At 31.9% G+C, this 18,982-nt stretch overlaps 2 protein-coding genes across 2 annotated transcripts; both read right to left on the bottom strand.

The window, feature by feature from the left end:
- Positions 1-1,399: 1,399 nt before the first annotated feature.
- HSP101 (heat shock protein 101) lies at positions 1,400-5,680 on the bottom strand. The gene is made up of 7 exons (XM_012224973.4): positions 5,500-5,680; positions 3,807-4,984; positions 3,519-3,700; positions 2,793-3,415; positions 2,424-2,703; positions 2,134-2,331; positions 1,400-2,040 (listed from the first exon to the last, which is right to left on the bottom strand). The coding sequence occupies exons 2-7, from the start codon at positions 4,954-4,956 to the stop codon at positions 1,738-1,740; spliced, it is 2,736 nt and encodes a 911-aa protein (XP_012080363.1). The 5' UTR covers positions 4,957-4,984; positions 5,500-5,680; the 3' UTR covers positions 1,400-1,737.
- Positions 5,681-8,183: 2,503 nt separating this feature from the next.
- On the bottom strand, positions 8,184-15,791 carry VIP4 (leo1-like family protein). Its single transcript, XM_012224972.4, has 11 exons — positions 15,514-15,791; positions 14,588-14,940; positions 14,302-14,437; positions 14,010-14,195; positions 12,949-13,125; positions 11,059-11,190; positions 10,013-10,192; positions 9,794-9,925; positions 9,350-9,454; positions 9,024-9,269; positions 8,184-8,480 (listed from the first exon to the last, which is right to left on the bottom strand). Exons 1-11 carry the CDS (start codon positions 15,625-15,627, stop codon positions 8,346-8,348), a joined length of 1,896 nt encoding a protein of 631 aa, XP_012080362.1. The 5' UTR covers positions 15,628-15,791; the 3' UTR covers positions 8,184-8,345.
- Positions 15,792-18,982: the final 3,191 nt, after the last annotated feature.

Here is an 18,982-nt window from a genome sequence, read left to right as displayed (position 1 = left end):
GAATAAATAAAGACCACAAATTAAGTTGTTAAATGCAAGAATTGCTTTCCTTTAGCTCTGTTTATAGCTAATTCTTCAGATTTAAGATTCAAATGGAATTTAAACCACCTTCTACCGCTAAGCAAAACCATAAGTACATTAGTCAAGATTTCCTAAATATTATCTCATCGGTGAACACAACTAGCTAAACCAATAACAACAGAAGTAATCCCTAAACAAAAAAGAACTAATTTCAACAGCAAAGAAATAGCAAACTCCAAAAACTTTAACCGAAATACCCCAAATCCCATAAAATCTCGAACATTGTGAAAGAATATACCTGCAATTAAGCAGCAAAATCTATGAGAAGGGGTGTTGGAGCTAGTAAACTTATAGATTCAGCTTTGAGGATGGTGGAAGAAGCAGATGGTCTATTGTAAATTTCTTTTAAAACTATTTTTCTCATTAAGAAAAAAAAAATACCAAAATGGTAACTTTTTTTTTTAACGTGTAGCCGGTTATAAGGTTAGCTTTGGCACCTCGAATTTACCTGAAGGTTTTGTAGCAAAGCAAAGCAAAGCACGCACCCCAGTGAAATTAAAAGCTATAGTGAACCACACTCTAAAATAATAATTTAATGATAATTTAATAAATAATTAGTATCTATAGTAAATACTAATTGTAATTTTATACATTGAACCATACGCCGAGGGTATAAATTTATCAAATAATATTCTATGAATATTCTATAAATGCTTCCTACCAGTGCTTATAAACACCCTGTGAATACGAAGTACTATACTATTTACCTTAATTATTATAAACAATAACAAGTTCAGAGATAGAAAGAAAGAAAAAAAATACAAAGACTAATAAATTGTATTAGTCTTTTAGTAGCTATTAGATGCTAAAAGTTAAGTGTTACATATGTTTTAATATCTAATTATAAAATATTATCTTGATTTCTAAAAATTATTTAAACCTTATATTATCGAGTATTATTAAAAAAACGTTTAATATTTTAACCAGTAAAAGCGTTAAAAATTATTTAAAAATTTTTCCAAACATTTTTAAAATCAGCTAATATTGATTCATAATACCCAGTACCAATTTTGCTTATTATGACCTACTTTCATTCAATTATAAGCATAATAATAAATCATAACAAACTAAACAGTACCTTCAAACATAGTAATTACAAAAATTAAATATAAATTTCTTTACAACCTTAATTACAACCATAAAAATATCTTTCACTGTAATGTACTTTAATTTGATAATTTATATTTAAAAATTGTATTTATATTAATTTATTTAAATTGCAGCACTGCCTAAAATACAGATTGTAATCCCTTCCTTGTAAATAGTAAGAAAAAGAAAAAAATAATTATACAATTCTCACGTTTTCATTATCTCAATGTTTGATAAAATCGAAACATCTCATTATTAAAAAACGTTACCAAGACAAAATAAAGACAAGGGATTGATTCTTCCCATAACTCATCTTAGGGGATCCAGTACAAGTGCCAAAAAGAAAAAGCTGCTAACGTCACAGCTTGAACATGTTCATATTTACAAACACTATCCAAAACATTTCAAAAGAAACCAGAAGTTATTTTCTGATAATAGAAGATGCAACAAGAGGATAGCCAATCAACCACCTCTTTACTTGCCCCATTTTACACTTCAAAACAACAAAATGTATACCCAAAACATGCTAATACATCTGCAATGGATCCCCACCGACCATATGAACACTTACTCAACCATTTCATCTTCATCATTGTCAACAATTTCTTCGATCTTCATCTTCTTTACTGCTTGAGCTGCATCATTTCTTGGGACACTTGGTAACTGAATTAGTACTTCAGCCTTCTGGCCTGTGGCTGCATTAACAAGGCCACCATTTTTCTCTACCTGATAACTCAAGCCGTTCCCGCTTGGCGCTGCATCTATGTAGACAGTAGAGTTCTCATCAATTTCTTCTCTTACAAGCATTCTGGATAGTTCTGTGACCACTTTCTTCTCAAGCCATCTCCTGATTGGTCGCGCGCCATAGACCTATATAACCAGAGAAGGCATTGTTAGTTTTCTATTAGCACATAGATAAAAAAAGCATAGACCTTCAGGCTTTAGATGTCACTATATACTTACAGGATCATAACTCTCCGCTAATATATAATCCAATGCGGCATCAGTCACTGCTAATGCAATACCCCTTTCAGCGAGACGGAGTGCTACATCTTTCATTTGTAGCCTAGCAACTTTCCTCAATTGGTCATGTGAGAGCGGGTCAAAAACCACAATCTCATCTAGCCGATTTAGCAACTCCGGTCTAAAATGCTTCCTTACCTGCCATACTTCACAATAAAGTTAAGTAATCCAGAAACAAATTCAGCAAGAAAAGTATACTATGATAGTAGTGACAGGGCAATTTAGTTTACCTCTTGCATAACACGATCTCGAGCAACTTGCATTGAACACTTGCCCATTAATCCAGATAGAAGGTGCTCTGCCCCAAGGTTGGAAGTCATTATAATAACCGTATTCCGGAAATCAACCGTGCGGCCTTGGCCATCAGTTAATCGACCATCATCCAGAACTTGAAGGAGAGTATTAAACACAGAAAGGTGTGCTTTCTCTACTTCATCAAACAGGACAACACTATAAGGCCTTCGCCTCACAGCCTCAGTAAGCTGCCCGCCTTCCTCATGTCCTACATAGCTGAAATATGAACATACAAGTGAGACACCATTTCAATAACCTTGTAAAACAATCGACAACAGTATAATTAAAAGCGTCATGTCACTCACCCTGGTGGAGCACCAATGAGTCGTGCAACCGAGTGTTGCTCCATATATTCAGACATGTCAATTCTCACCAACTGGTTTTCATCATCAAAGAGTTGCTCAGCCAAGGCCTTGGCAAGCTCCGTCTTACCAACACCAGTCGGACCTAAGAAAAGGAATGAACCAGTTGGTTGCTGTGGCCTTCCTAAGCCAGCCCTTGACCTAAGTACAGCTTCTGCCACAGCATCGACTGCTTGGTCTTGCCCCACCACTCTCTGATGCAACCTCTCTGCAAGCCCAATTAACCTATCTTTCTCATTTTGACCAAGCCTTGTAACAGGAATCCCAGTCCAGCGGCTAACAACTTCTGCAATGTGTTCTGGTTTAACTGTTTCTGTTAACATCAAATTCTCGTCAGTGGTTCCCTCAAACCGTGCTATGGCAGCATCAACTTCCTCCAATGCCCCATATCGCAAATCAGCAACTCTAGCCAAATCGTACCTTCTTTCTGCCTCTTGTATTGCAAACTGTATCTCCTCTTTTTTCTGCTTGAGTCGCCTGATTTCATCAATCCTCTCCTTCTCCTTTTTGTATTTCATCATCAGAGGCTGAAGCTTGTCTCTCAAATCATCAAGTTCTTTTACAACCTGAATTGAATTTATTAAAAATTTAGAGATGCTCAAGATACGCAGAAAGATAAACAAGCTCATATCATATTCCAAGTATTCTTTGAAGCAGTAAGATACTTACTTCTGCGAATCGAGCTTTGCTAGCTTTGTCCTTCTCCTTCTCAAGAGCGTGAAGTTCAACTTCCAGTTGAATTTTCTTTCTCTCCAGGTTATCAATTTCTTCAGGCTGGCTATCAAGTTGGACTCTTACATTTGCACAGGCTTCATCAACTAAATCAATTGCCTTATCAGGCAAATGACGACCTGAGAATGAAAAAACACATTATCAATATTCAATCCTGGCAAAAGAAAATCTCAAATAATATTACAACGTTACTCAACAAACAAAACATTAGGAGTCAATAAATACCTGTAATGTATCGACTAGATAACTGCGCAGCAACCACAAGAGCTCGATCGAGGATTCGAACACCATGGTGACCCTCATACTTCTCTTTTAAACCTCGAAGAATGTTAATTGTATCAGAAACACTAGGTTCTGCAACATAAACTTGCTGGAACCTCCTTTCAAATGCAGCATCTTTCTCCACATATTTCCTGTACTCTTCTAATGTTGTTGCACCAATGCACCGAAGCTGACCTCTTGCAAGCATGGGCTTGAAGAGGTTAGCAGCGTCCATAGACCCCTCTGTTCGACCAGCTCCAAGAACAAGATGGATTTCATCAATAAACAATATAACCTTTCCCTCAGCCTCTTCCACTTCTTTCAAAACAGCCTTCAATCTCTCCTCAAATTCTCCTCTATATTTTGCTCCAGCAACTAAGGCACCCATATCCAGTGCAATGAGCCTAACATCAGCAAGATTATTCGGGACATCTCCTCTCACAATTCTCTGAGCCAAACCCTCTACAACAGCAGTTTTACCAACTCCTGGCTCTCCAATAAGGACTGGGTTGTTCTTAGTTCTCCGCGATAAGATCCTAATTACCCTCCTAATTTCTTCATCTCTTCCAATGACAGGATCAAGCTTTCCAGCTTGTTCTACCAGATCTCTGCCATAAGTCTTCAATGCTTGAAAAGTAGTGTCCCCAGACGCACTCTCTACTTTCTTTCTTTCCTTGCCCCGAAGTTTGTCCACCTCCGATTTCACTTGTGCAGTGGCTATTCCTGCTTCTTTCAACAAGTCTCCAATTTGGGAATCCTCAAGCAAACCTAAGATAAGCTGATCGACAGCTAAATGAGTGTCACCTCGTGATTTTTGTAATGCTTGAGCACGCCTTATAACTTTAATAAGACTAGTACTTGGTGGAATTTCATCTGGAGGTGGAGATTGAGATGGGAGCTTTTTCAATGCATTATTGAATACCCTTTGTGCTGCTTGGGAAGCACTTTCACCACCACAGTTGGAAATTGCCTGGCAAAAGATTCCATTAGGGTCCGTAATCAGAGCAACAGCAAGGTGCAGAGGAGTTATCTGCGCATGACCACCACTCATTGCTAGCTCATGAGCTGAAGCAAGAGCCTCATTTGTCTTGTGGGTAAACTTTCCCGGATCCATTCTTGGTGTTTCCACGAACTAAAAGAACCTGTTTAAATAGATTCAATAAGATGCCACAATTTCAAAATGATTGAACTTTTCAGATACACAAATAAATTATTTCAGTGAAAACAACAGCAACAACAATAACAATCCCTAGAACACAAAACACAATGAATCCAAAACGTTTTATCGGCCAATATTTAACCGCAAACAGAGGCTTAAGCCAGTACTCTAACAATGTAGATTCCATCTCTCAAAAACAGAGCGTAGGAAGTACTACAAGCAAAAATGAAAGCATACAGCAGAGGAGGGAACAACCAGCCCCAAAAATATATTTAATGGAGCTACCAAGAAAAAACAACAGAGCTACAAAAGAGAGAAAAAATAAAAACCATAAACCCAAAATCCAGTCACTCTGGAATCAAGCACATAAATAAAAAAATTTTGAAGCAAACCCACAAACAGAAAATCAGAGACTACAACAAAACCTATATAATACATAAAACAAAAGGAAAGAGAGAGAGAGAGAGAGAGAGAGAGAGAGAGAGAGCTTTAACTAACCTCTGCTCGGTAATGGGAAGAAACGGGATGAATTGTAGTTTAGTAGAAACAATTTCTGCACTCTCCTCCTAATAAGCGTATATATAAGAGATTGATATTTTAATTTTCTTCTTTTTTGGATTCGGTTGCGGAGTAGAAACGTTGAGCTATAATTTGTATAAGTTGCTGAACGAGAAGGAAAACAGGGGAGGAGCAATATATGAAGTGACGAGAGAGACAGCTGGAAGAAGATGGTACGTGGCACTAGAAACTACTAGAACTTTTCACTCCTGTCAGGCTGTCACATTGCCGAACATCCTTGATTTTACTCGAATGCACTATGCACGTGCCCATTGCCACGTCGGAAAATATATATACAATTATGATCCTTTTTTTTTCTTTTTCTTTTTTTCTTTTTCAAAAGAAAACCGATGTCGTTAATCTTTTAACTGGCAATTCAATAACCACAAGTTAAAATATTTTTAGTTTTCAAAACATCTTTTATATTTATTCAGAAATTAATATTTTTAAAAAATATATATACAATTTGAAAAAATTTGGCCAAAAAAAATACCAAATAACTGATTATTTAATTTAATAAAAACTATGAGATATTCCTTTAACAAAAAGAGATATAATATAATAATAAAATACAAGAAATCGGGATTTAATTATAACTTGAATGATATTTGAAATAAATTATAACCGAAAAGGTTATAATGATATATATATATAAAAACATTAATAATTACTCTAGTTAATAACTACTACTAGTTATATACGTGTACATGTAAGCGCGAATATTTATTTTTTATTATTTAAAAGTAATTAATAACAATATTTAGATAAAAAAATTATTAATGGTATTATTATTTATTTGTTAATTTAAAATAATATGGAATGATATTATTAAATTTATTAATTATTAAAAACTGCAAAATATCATTAATATTGTGAATGCTATTAATTCTAGCTCCATTAATATCTAATTAAAAGAAAATCAAATTATAAAAATAAAAATAAAATGAAAAGGCAAAATAGGTATAGGTATCTTTTAAAATGAAAAAATATAAAAAATATTAATGATAGTTAATTTCAATATAATTTTTATAGATATTTATTATATTATAATTTTAGTTATGATGTTGAAATAATAATAATAATGATATTATTAATTTATAATTATTAAAAATATTAAAGAAATGTTATTAATATTTTAATGACATTATTTTACTCCATAAATATCTTATAAATGATTTCTTTTAAATGGAAAAAAAAAAAACAATTCTAACTAAGCAAACTAGTATTTTAGAATTACACCACATAAGTGAATATGCTTCAAATTTTATATATTTATATATAAAATTAACAGTCAAAACAAATAATAATTATACCATAAGTAATTAATCACAACTGTTAAATTAAATAATAAAAAATAAATTAATACATGAGGATTTAAAAATTATGAGGTTTAATACTTTAGTCTTTTCGGCCGGCCAAAACAAATGGACCAAATTAATTTACTTGATAGTGAGAAAAACAAAAGTCCATTTTGAATAGACATAATAAAATATTGGTGCAAAGACCAAAATATAGATCGGATCAGAAATTGAAGAGCTCATAATTAATTTTTGAAAATAGAAATTCCAATGTACTAATTTCACTACAAATTAGATATCAATCTTTTTGTTTTTCCCTTCAATAATATATTCCAATTGTGAGACAAAATAAAACAAGTTTCACAAACAATATCACTTTTTGTTATATTAACAAGCATAGCATAGAAATATTTGGAAAATATGATTTCATGTTTTTCCTATATACACATATATTAAAAAGTAGAAATAATATTAATATTTTTTACTATTATTTTTTTTTAGAGAGAACTATTTATTAATTTATATATTTTGTAACAGACATCATATTTTAGAATAAAATATTTTCATTTGAAAAAAAAAAAAAAAAGGCACAAATTTAGGTTTAAATATGGGGCAGAAGCACCGAGACCGGTAGGCCATAACCCATCATCCATTTATAATCCCCGAAATAGAAAAAGGCAATTACTATTTTATTCACCGACCATCGAAAAAAAATGAATAAATAATATTCTTGGAAATTATTAACAGATAATTTATAATATCCATAATTTAATTTATAATTTATTTTTCATTTTTGAGTTTTATTCTCTTCTCACACTTGTTTGAGAAATAAAAATTAAATTAATCCTATCCAAAAAAAAAAAAAAAATCCTACCACTTCCCTATATGAAAGTCATAGTTAAAAACAAATATTATTACTTTTTCTTTTCTAACGATTTTTAGCAACTTAAATCCAAATCTTACCCCTTTTGTCCGAAAGGCTTTGTTTGAGGTATGTCTAAAATTAACACTAACATCAGACTATGGTGGAAATTAAATTGTAAGACAACAGCATATTAATTATTGTCATTTAATTGTGAAAATGCTAAATAATAATCTGTCTTTTTCTCTTAATTAACTAATTAATAAGAATTCTTTTTACCTATAGTATTTGCAAATTGTATCTTATATATTTATGATAACAATTTATTTATTTTAAGTAGTTCTATAAATCAATCAACGTGCCTCATTTAACCTAAAGGGCAATTTAATCAATGAAGCATGGATTAAAATCCAAATATTGAGATTTAGCAATAGAAAATAGATAGACAAGGACATTCTACTACATAGGGAAACAAATGCCTGATATATTTTATGTTTCTACTTTCACATATCCATGAACTAACATTGAAAATGTCGTTGCCGAAAAAAAGAATATATCAAACATTATAAACAATTATTGTGGAAGGAGATATAAAATATATACCATATTTCAACCCCGGGAAGTTTTCAGTCCTCATCACTATCATAAACAACTGCCATTCGCCGGTGGGTTGAAGTCTTTCTTGGGGGGGATTCCTCATCTGATTCAATCCCTGTCCGCTTGCGACTGCCTCCAAACTCCTTACTCTTTTGCTTTGGCTCCTGTAGAAATGATAAGAAATGTTAAACTTGAAGCATTTAACACCATAACGATCAACGAACTAAACTAGGAAAAGAAGAATAATATGTCAAGAACAGATTCCTCCCCAACATTCTGACAGTGATAAAGGAGGATATTTTTATGAGTACTGGACATCAGGTTAATTTTCACGACCACAAAGGCAAAACCAAATTGCATATCCGTTGAGTGAATAATTAAATTGTTTGAATGTGGAAATTCCAACTTGGAGGTTTCATGCTAAGAACATTAATATTGATAAACAAGAGGTAATTTAATATTGTAAGATCCTATATGTGAGGGCTTAAGTGGGAAAGGTTTAAATTATTGGTATATAAATTATGAAATACTAAGGATGTCCTTGTGTAACCAATCAGATAAGTAGAACTTTTTACACTGCAAGATGCAACTTTTACATAGCATCGCATGCAAAAATGTCGCTATGCAAGCTTTCATTTTCACATAGTATGGCATGCAAAGGTTATTGAAACAAATAAATAAGCTACATCCTTGCAGGTTATCCATACCTCAGCCTCCTCTTCCTCCTCTGATGCTCCAACTTCTGCTTCTTCTTCATAACGTTCTTCTTCCTCTTCGTCTTCTTCATATTCCTCCTCTGGCTCCTCGACCCTTTTTCGAGGAGGAGACCTCTCATCTTCCTCCCCTTCACTTTCATATTCAGACTCTTCTCTCTCACTGTCAGAGAAATTCACAGGGCGCTTTGATGATTTAACAGTGGGCAAAGATGATTTACGTACAATATCTTTGTGTCCCTGTTATCATTAGCACAAATATTAAAGCGAGTAGATCTTCCATCAAATTAAATTTATTCACTCACTTCTGGTTACAATACCTTCTTAGCATTCATTATGCGCTTCTCTGCTCGAGCTTCCACTTCCAGATCTTCCTCAAAGCGACGGCGAGAACGACGAGAGTCAAAATAATCTGGTTCATCATCCTGATTGAAATGAATAAATAAATTAGATAGGATAAACAAAAATTTTAATTAGATTTATGTGCAGAAAGAAGATTGATAGTTGTTCCAATATATACATATATAGAGTATCTTATGCTCAAAAGCATAGTAAGATGAGAAACATACAGGATGCAGACACATACACACATGAAGAAGAAGAAACCAAATGAAAATGGCATCAAGCATGTGTCAAGTGCTAACAGGAAGATTACTTAAATGAGATGTGAGGAACATAAATCACAAACAACTTGAAGATCGGAAGGGGACAAAAACACGGAACAAAGGGAAGCAAAATAAGCACTGCATCTGGAAGCTGCAAACCTCATCAAGGGCACCCTCCAAAAATCCAGGTGAAAGCTGACGCCTCCGCTCTACAGTTTGTGTATACTTCCGGCTAACCTTCTCCCTCTTTCGATTAAGAAGTACATTTGCTCTAATTGTTTGACTTTCAGCCTACAAAACCATGAGGGCAACATAAATTGGAAATCTATGAACACAACATAAGAAATAGTGGCTACGACAATTTGAGCAATTTATTACCCTTTCTTTTTCCTCTTTTTCTCTCTCTGGATCAATGTCAGTGACGCAGTTCTTAACTTTATAGACCTTTCTATGCCGTGAGTCAACAAGAGCAGTCAGCAGCCTATGGGAATTTGATGACAATGATGATGGCATAAATCTCATCTTCCTTAATATTCTTCCTTGTGATTGAAGAAGTGACTGCAAGTAGAAACAAATCTTACTAGAGGCCCCCATGAGGAGGAACATGAAGGTTCAAACTTCAAAAGCAAGTTCTAACATTCCCAGCTAAAAATCTTACACAACACTCGCTCAATCATTCCGAGTTCCATAAGTAAATAAAAAGTGTGTATTTCAAAGTGCAGATGTGTAATCAATGCCACTTTATCGCTGACATCTAGTTCAGAGAAAACCCTGTTCGCTCGTTGATCATTGCATTTCCACAAAAGCATACACTCCATAAGCAAGCAGATAAACAAAGAAAAACAGTGAAAAAACAGAACCTTACAAATTCCTTTGTTATAAAATAGAAAAAGAAATTAAAAAATCCCTACAAAATATGTACAGGTAAACATCAAGAAAAGTATTTCTCAATCACAGTGCAAACAAAAGTTCCACATAATATTACCAATATCACTTATTTTTGCGGTATAGCTTCTTTCATATCTTTTTTTTTAAAAAAAAAAAAAATCAGAGACCATAAGTTTTAAACTCAAATACTTTAATTGCAGGTCCCATCCTTTTCAACCATTGCATATATTCCAAAGTTACATTAGCATTGAAAAGCCAACTGTCAGTCTAATGAATCAAGGGATACAAAATAAGAAAAATCAACCAAAGTTACACGGGAAAAAATTGACTCCTAGAATAACACTCTATAAGACTGAAGGAAATCAATGAAATTAAAAATGTTAGATATTAACGAGGGACATAAAAGGTCAATTAGCAGTCACTATATCATATCATAGAGAGGGAGGAAGAGAGACAGAAGAGAGAAAAGGAACATTAAAAAAATTAAGATAACAGATACTTGAACCACATTTAATATGTCCGGCAAGGGGCATCACCTTGTCATGTCTCAGAAAAAGATGTGTTTGATCGTGCTGATCATCTTGCACCGATATATCAAGAACTTCATTCCCAATTAATAGCTGTAAACTGCCATCTGACCACCTCACAAAGCGTGCATTGCTTTCAATCTACATTTCAGAAGGAAAGATTAAAAAAAAATCAGATTAAATCAAGTACACCAAATATAGAGCATTCTATATCATCACAAATCAGTTTCAAATAAAAACACTATAACAGCTAAGAAAAGAAACTCAAGATTGTATGCAGGTCACCATTCTACAAGCAATGTAACAACAAATCCACAACTGATCTCCTAAATCTTTTTACAGAAAATTTTTTATTGCATTTTCAGTGAAATATAAAACCTAAAAATCTTCCCAACAGGAATATCAACTTGTATTAATTCCTTGATGGAATTGAAAATTAGAGGCTGTATGTATTACATTTCTAACACTAGCAGTCCTCCCAAAAGGAGACGAGACAGAGAAATGGAAAATTGAAAAAGTTAAAAAAAATAATTTGCTGATACACAATTTGCGTTTGGCCAATCCTCTGCTTTTGAAAAACTGTAAAACGGAATTTATAGTCATTTTCTCACTAATGAACATCAACTAAAATCAATTAACAATCCTCCGAATTATCTTCTCATCTACATCCATGAACAATATGAAGGTGGAACTAAAAACCCCCAAACTTTTTGACTCAACCAACTAGGAAATTAACAGCAAGCTTCCTTTTGCCCAAGTTTCAATATAAAGAAATTAGAAGCTAACAAAAGTGGATATTGCAACTCAGATAGAAACAATAAAGACGCCATTCTATCATATGGCAGTGGATCATGCAAAAACATAATGCTTACTTCCACGGTACTCAAGCTTCACATTACAGCATACATATGCAGAAAGAATCTTTAATTGTAAACTGATCTGCAATACAGTAATGTATATTGAACACCTGGAGATTACATATCATAGCAAGTCAAGGCACTCAAATCCCATTCAAGACCTCAACTGTACCCAAAGATAAACACTAAATTTATCCCATAGTGAAGGAATTTTCAAATGGCTTTCAGTTAAATTATTTTTTGTCCTCAATCATTTTTCTTAATTTTCTTAAATTCAGTGGACCTACGGAGGAAGTCAGAGTGGCAACTATAGCGGAAAAAATGAGAAAGACCCGAGATGACAAGGGAAGAAGAGATTTAATTAAGAAAGATCTAGATATACTAGGTCCTCTTAAAGAACTAACAATAGACTGATTAATCTACCTTACATAGATGCCAGGATAAGGATCCATATAGAATATCAAAAAACTGAACCGAATAGAAGAAATGGATCCATGCACCTGACCCCAACTAGCTTGGAATTAAAGCTTAGTTGTTGTGTTACTGTTCCTTAAATTCAGTGCACGAAAAGGAAATCAGAAGTCATACATCTAATAAATCAAAAAATCCATGGCCACCATTAAAACCTATTTCAGATAAATTTCACAACCCTATAATCATGTGCCTGAAATTGAGAAACCGAAAGGGTAGACTCAATATCAAGTAGAGAAATATATGGAAGATCTGTGCACCCTGCATCATAATCCATGTACCCTGTATTTTCTTACGCTTGTTGCCTTGCCTTTATCAGGGGGGCAAAGCAAAGTGCTACTTGAGAACTCCTATAAGGTTTGGACTATTGCTAACAGAAAACTGAACACCAGTAAACAGCTCTTCAGACCCATCAATAGCAGAAATTCACAAAAAATACAGTCAATATTCCTTTCTTTTTGGTGGGAGTAAGGGACAGATTATTGCATAGCATGAAATCATAATGTGAATTTCTTTTCCCTTTCTATCCAGCACATTATTCAAACATGTAAAATTCAAGGAATATACTCACAGATCTAGTGCCATCGGGTTTTCTAACAGTCCTCCACCTTACAATATTGTTTTCCAAGCGTATACGTTTTGGAGTTCCAGATTCATCCGTCACAAACGTTTTTTCTTCCACATACGTCTTAGGATCAAATTCATCATGGTCAATGCCCATTATATTGGAAACCTTGATCATATTCATCTGCAAAAAGAATTAAAATTTCACCTAACCTGAAAACACATATAGGTTTGTATATAGCTCAACTATCACATAAACTCAAAGCACCTAGAAAAAAAAAACCATCAAGCATATTCATAAAGACCATATAGATTTTCCCAATAAAATATTTCTTTTGATAAGTGTTCTGTTAACAATATAGGATGATTAAGTTACAACTAATAAACAATTTAATATTAAAAAAATGGGCAAAGAACAGGATATACAGCCATTTAAGATTCAAAAAATAGAGTTTTCTTATAAATCACAAGAAATAATTTTATGGATAGCAACATAATTTATAAAAACAATTTTATTTACCACCAATTATAACTTTTTATCAATTACTGTATTAATTTTAATAAGTTAACACTCCAAAGTTGAGAAAATAAGAATTTCATTACTTATATTTACATATATTTTTTAATTTTTTAAAAAAATTGTCACGATAAAGTAACTAAAAATTTTAGCTAAATTTTCAGATGACCAGTTTATTTAAATTTATTGTAGATTTACTTGGCAATTTCTTCAAACTTTCTCTATGCTGCGGCCCACTCCACGTGCGCGCACTATATTATTGGCGACAAATAATGACTTCACATAGAAACAGGAAGTGCACATTCTGATTCTAATAATGGAACTAAAATATTCCACATGCTTAGGAAAGAAAACTCGCGTGCAACTGTACAGTTATAACTTTGTAAAACAAAAGATAAGTGCAAACTAAAATCAGAAATAACTTCTTTCAACTTATTCCTAATGGAACTAAGCATATCACTTTAAAATTATCCTAGCTTCAACCAATCAATCAAGTCATGCAATAAATTCAGATAACAATTTACCAGCAGATAGCAGAAAGAATAATTTACCTTAGTTGGATCAGCCGGAGGATGTTTAAATGGAATCTCTAGCTCTAATGGGGGGCCAACTGGCTTCTCTTTAGCTTTAACCTCAATGTTGTCCTCTTCTGACTCATATCGAGCATCTTCATCAATCAGCATATCATCTGGTCTCAAATCCTTTTCATAGCTCCCTTCCTCTTCCATTGGAGATCTCTAATGAATGAAGATGTTATGCATCATTTCAGAAACTTGAACATGCTTAACAGTAACAGATGACACAGAAATAGTGAATGAACTACTTTTAGCATTCAATACTCACATGTGAATCTTGTTCAATTTCATGCCTAACAGCATACCCTGGCTCTTCCTCGTCATCAGAGTCACCAAATACATCACGAATCTCAGCAGCTGACTGTGAAATGTGATTGTGATCCTTCTCTCCATCAGGTGATTTACTGTTATGATGTCAATTTTCCATTATAAGTGATAAGGTCAACTTAAGAAGTGGAAAAAAAAGGGACATACAGCTAACATCTAGAACTACTTTTTTCAAATGTTTCTATATGAAATTTCAGCAATGCCACGAAGAAAGAAAAGGAAATAACCTTGGGCTTCTGGCCTGATCAACCTCCTCGTCCTCATGATCAGAATAATGTTGTTCCTCAGATCTGTCTGACCCACTTTCAATTATGTCGCGTCTCCGGCTTGCTACCACTCTATGACCATATTCTTCTTTCTCATCGCTATCAGCATCTTTTGCTTCACTTACTTCCCTCTCATCACCAACATCCACTTCTTCAGAACTTGGTTCTCTTTCACCCTCACTTTCTCCTGGATCAGGTTCTACCTCACGCATTTCACCTTCACTCTCTACTTCCACATCTTCGTGCCCTTCTACTTCATCTTCACCTTCAACTTCGCCTTCGCCCTCATTCCTAAGCCCTCCTTCAGCTTCATCCTAGGACAAAGATATTGTTGTAAGCAAAAGCAGTTTGTCAATGATTTAATCACTTTTATTCGCTCTCTCTTCCCTCCTCTTCTTCTCCCTTAAAATAAAATATTTATTGAAAAAAAAAATTGAACTGATCTTATTAGCTTCTCAATCTGTAAACTCCATTTACAAGAGACCAAATAAAATAAATCACATAGTACAAAATGATGCCTCGTTCTTCTTAAATAAAAAAATTCCAGTAACTATAAGATTAAGAACAAATTAACTCCACTATGTAATTGGCAACTCTAGTAGACATAAAAGTTCCCAAAAACCCACTCAATCATTTGGAAAATAAATTGAATAAAAACCAAATACACGCCAAAAAGCTCCACATTCCAATCCTACGGCAGAATTGAGCAAAATATTTAACTTACTTAAAAACCAATACGTGTGCTTCAAATCCTATAGAGATAAATAAATTGGAGCGAATAAAAACAACTTCTAATCAATAAAGGATTTAAACCTAGCAACAATAATACACAAAATACAAATATAAGTACTTGCATGTATACAAGAGGTAAGGATGAAGATGATTACAGAAGCGTAATTAGGCTGGGGATTCGATTCGTGCTCGGAATCTATCTCCTCTTCCTCCTCAGACTGATCGCCGAACAGGTTCTGCATCATCTGGTGCCTCTTCTCCTCCCCCATCTCTATCTCTATCTGTCTCTTCCTCCGACTGGTAGAAGTATTGCGAGAACTTTTGAGGCTCCTGTCTTCGACGGTGATTTCCCGACGGGAGGGTTATGGTCTAAATCGGATCTACTGCTTTTATTTTGCTTTCGGTGCTTTGAGCCCAAACGGTGCTTGTTGTCGAGGGTGGCTGGGTCCCCCATATGTGGGTCCCGCGTTTTTTAATTCCTGGCCTTTTTATGCAAAAACTAGTTTTTAGTTTTTTCGAAAGATATTAATAATATCTTATTACCTTATTATGGTTCAAAGGTATTCTTACAACACTGAAATTGAAGCCCATTAAAGGCCCGCCCAAGGAAAATAGAAATAACAAGTTTTGAGGCCAGCCCAACACTGTAATGATATTTTAATTTTGATAGATAGAACAAAAATCTAAAAAATTTTCAATTTTATGAATTTTCTGTTCATTATATTTTACATTTTAAGTGTATTTGGCTTCATGAATTACTTTTAATTTTTGACTTAAATTTTATTTTTTTAACTTATTAGTTGATTTAAAATAAATGGTTAAATATTTGGTCAAAAATAAAATTACTTAAAAGATATTTTTAGGCAGTTTAAATGTTTAGCTAATAAGTAGTTAAAATAATTAAAAGGAACGTGTATTTTTTTTTCATTATGATATTAAGCAGTTAAACTTAATTGAAATATTTTTGACTTATAAGTATTAGTAATATTGATATTGATATTATTATATAATTTAACATATTATATAAATATAATAAGATTTAATAAGTATTTATTTTTTTAAAACAATTATAGATAAAATAATAATATAAAAACAATAATTCAAAAATAATTCTATTAGTTGTTATTTTTATAATATTTATATAGTTTAAATATAATATAAAAATAAAAAATAAGCTAACAACTATAAAATGCATATGATGGAATCAATAGCTAAAGGGACATTTCATTCCGCTAATTAATATATTTAATATTTGATTTATACCTAATTTATAGGTGAAATTAATATTTTAATCAATTTCTATTAGTCGATTGAAATTTCAATCAGTTGTTGATTCTATCAATTGCATTTTAGAGCTTTTTCTTATCAGTTATTAGTTGGTTTGTAAAGAAAAAATAATTTAAATAATCAGTGCATTGAGGATGCACATGAAACTGTATATGTGCTTGTATATAATATTTGTCTTTAAATGATCATAATAGCATAATTGAACGAAAGATTGTAGATGTCGAAAAAATTTATTTCCAAATCTGGAAAAAAAATAATCATGGCTAAAATATAAAATAATAAAATAAGCAGGTTTGATGATTTAAATTTTTTTTTAAAGCATGAATATTAAATAAAACTACATATATGATTACTTGTGTATAGTCTAAAATCAAACCTCAAATTACCATTTTTATTACACTTTTCATTACTTCTTTAAGTTGTCATTATATGTACAATCTAAAATTAAACTTGAAGTTACCATTTTTATTACACTTTCATTAATTCTTTAAGTTGTGTATATCCACCCAATGTGTATATACGTAATTATATTTATTAAAAACTGTGGATAAAATTAACGTCACTATTAATCTTGACAATGTATTTTTTACTAGTCATATATCTGCGCAATGTATGAATTATACGATTTATATATATTTTTTTTAAATCAATTTAAATAAGGTATTGTAATTCAACTGATATAATTATTTACTTTTTCTTTATGAAATTCTCATATGTTCAAATTGAAATACTAATTAATTTATTAATTTTTTATAATTAAATAAGATATACGAAGATTTGATTATGATGCAATAAATTTCAACGAATATTATATTTTTCATTAGATACTTTGAATAATTAATTTCAAGTTTTTTGCTTTAAATTAAGACAAATAATTTGTAGTAGATGGAATGAACCAAGGGAATGTCAAAGGTTGTATCTTTGTAATAATAAGAATTCAATTATTATTTATATTTCTAGATTTTGCTTGTTTTTATAATAATTAAGTTAAAAAATTTTTGATAAATATATTAAGATGGAGTCTAAGTAGTTTCATAGTAGAGACTCTGTTTGAAATGTGAAAACTTGGAATATAGAACTATTTAGGTATTTACCAGTTTTACTTACTATATGATTGTGATTTTGTTTGGCTTTTAAGTCTGTGAATACATTTTTTTTATTTGTTTTTACATTTTATTTTTATTATATGAATTTCGATTTTTCAGATTTTTTTAAATTTGAATAATATATTTCTATTGCTTAACTCGATTCAGTTATTAGTAAACAAGACAACCTCAAGTCCCGTATTTTCAAAGAGTGTAACTTAAGCTTATTAAAACTCGGTTCACCTGAGCTCGTCGATATCTTTATTGGTGGCTATAAAGATGACAATTCTACTTAGATTTGTGACGGAAAAAAAAAAAAAAACAATTATGATTTTTTTTTTAACATCCTAAATATCCTTTAAGGTTAAAATGTAATTATGCAATAACGACATTTTATTTTATTTCATATTTGAACCTTTCTAAATGAAGGAAAATACATTAATTCTCATTCTCCTTTTTATTTTTCTTCCATTAAAACATAAAGGTTAGAAAATAAGAAAAGAAAAGCGAATATATTATTCTTTTTTATTTTTTCCTCCATTTATCATTTTTTCCCTCTATATATATTCTAAATAAAGTATTGAAGTTGTTAACGACATCTCTCTTTAATGCAAAAGAAAGTGAATCCATTTAGTTGAAACTAATTGTACATTTGTGTTGGCATATTTGGTCGTAACAATTTTCATTCTTACAAAATCAACCTTATCCACTCTCAAGCAATTGTTATAATTCAAGTTGACAGCTCTACAAAATGTAAACACGGTTTGGTAAAATTTAATAAAAAAATTCAAAATCTTTCGAATCGATTCAATTTTAATCCATACAAAAATAACTAAAAATGAAATTTAATCGGATCAAATTGATTCAATTCTCTATACTAATCAATTTTCATCTCAAAAATTTAAATTTATTCGATTTGCATCGGTTGAATGCACACCCCTAAACTCTACATTTCTTGTTTCTGAATGTAGGATTAACAAGGTGGACCAGACATATAATCTTGAAACTGTTTCCTTTTTCTATCCCTAGACTCTAATATTAGAAAACACCATTTATTTAGATCCACTTAGATTTCCTTCTTAATTTATTTTTAAAATTTATTTTGAAATATAATACAATTTTATTTTTAATTATTGTTAAATTATGATAAAAATATCAATACCTTATGTAGTAAACTATAAAAAATTTCTTTGTATAGTTAACCTTATGTATAATCATTTTACAAAGAGAAGTAGCACACAAAAAGAAAGCA

This window comes from Jatropha curcas, chromosome 10 (assembly GCF_041381405.1).
Source record: "Jatropha curcas cultivar XTBG-Jc1 chromosome 10, XTBG_Jcur_1.0, whole genome shotgun sequence".
Taxonomy (NCBI): Eukaryota; Viridiplantae; Streptophyta; class Magnoliopsida; order Malpighiales; family Euphorbiaceae; genus Jatropha; species Jatropha curcas.
The sequence above is the reverse complement of the archived record's forward strand: the minus strand, read 5'-3'. Positions and strand labels throughout refer to the sequence as shown.

Coding starts and splice junctions, on each gene's coding strand:
- VIP4 (XM_012224972.4), bottom strand. CDS start 15,627: ATGGGGGAGGAGAAGAGGCACCAGATGATGCAGAACCTGTTCGGCGAT. Junction 14,196..14,301: donor AAATTGAACAAGATTCACAT/GTGAGTATTGAA, acceptor TTCATTCATTAG/AGATCTCCAATGGAAGAGGA. Junction 11,191..12,948: donor AACCCGATGGCACTAGATCT/GTGAGTATATTC, acceptor TCTGAAATGTAG/ATTGAAAGCAATGCACGCTT.
- HSP101 (XM_012224973.4), bottom strand. CDS start 4,956: ATGGATCCGGGAAAGTTTACCCACAAGACAAATGAGGCTCTTGCTTCA. Junction 3,701..3,806: donor ATCTAGTCGATACATTACAG/GTATTTATTGAC, acceptor TTTCATTCTCAG/GTCGTCATTTGCCTGATAAG. Junction 2,704..2,792: donor CTCATTGGTGCTCCACCAGG/GTGAGTGACATG, acceptor TTCATATTTCAG/CTATGTAGGACATGAGGAAG.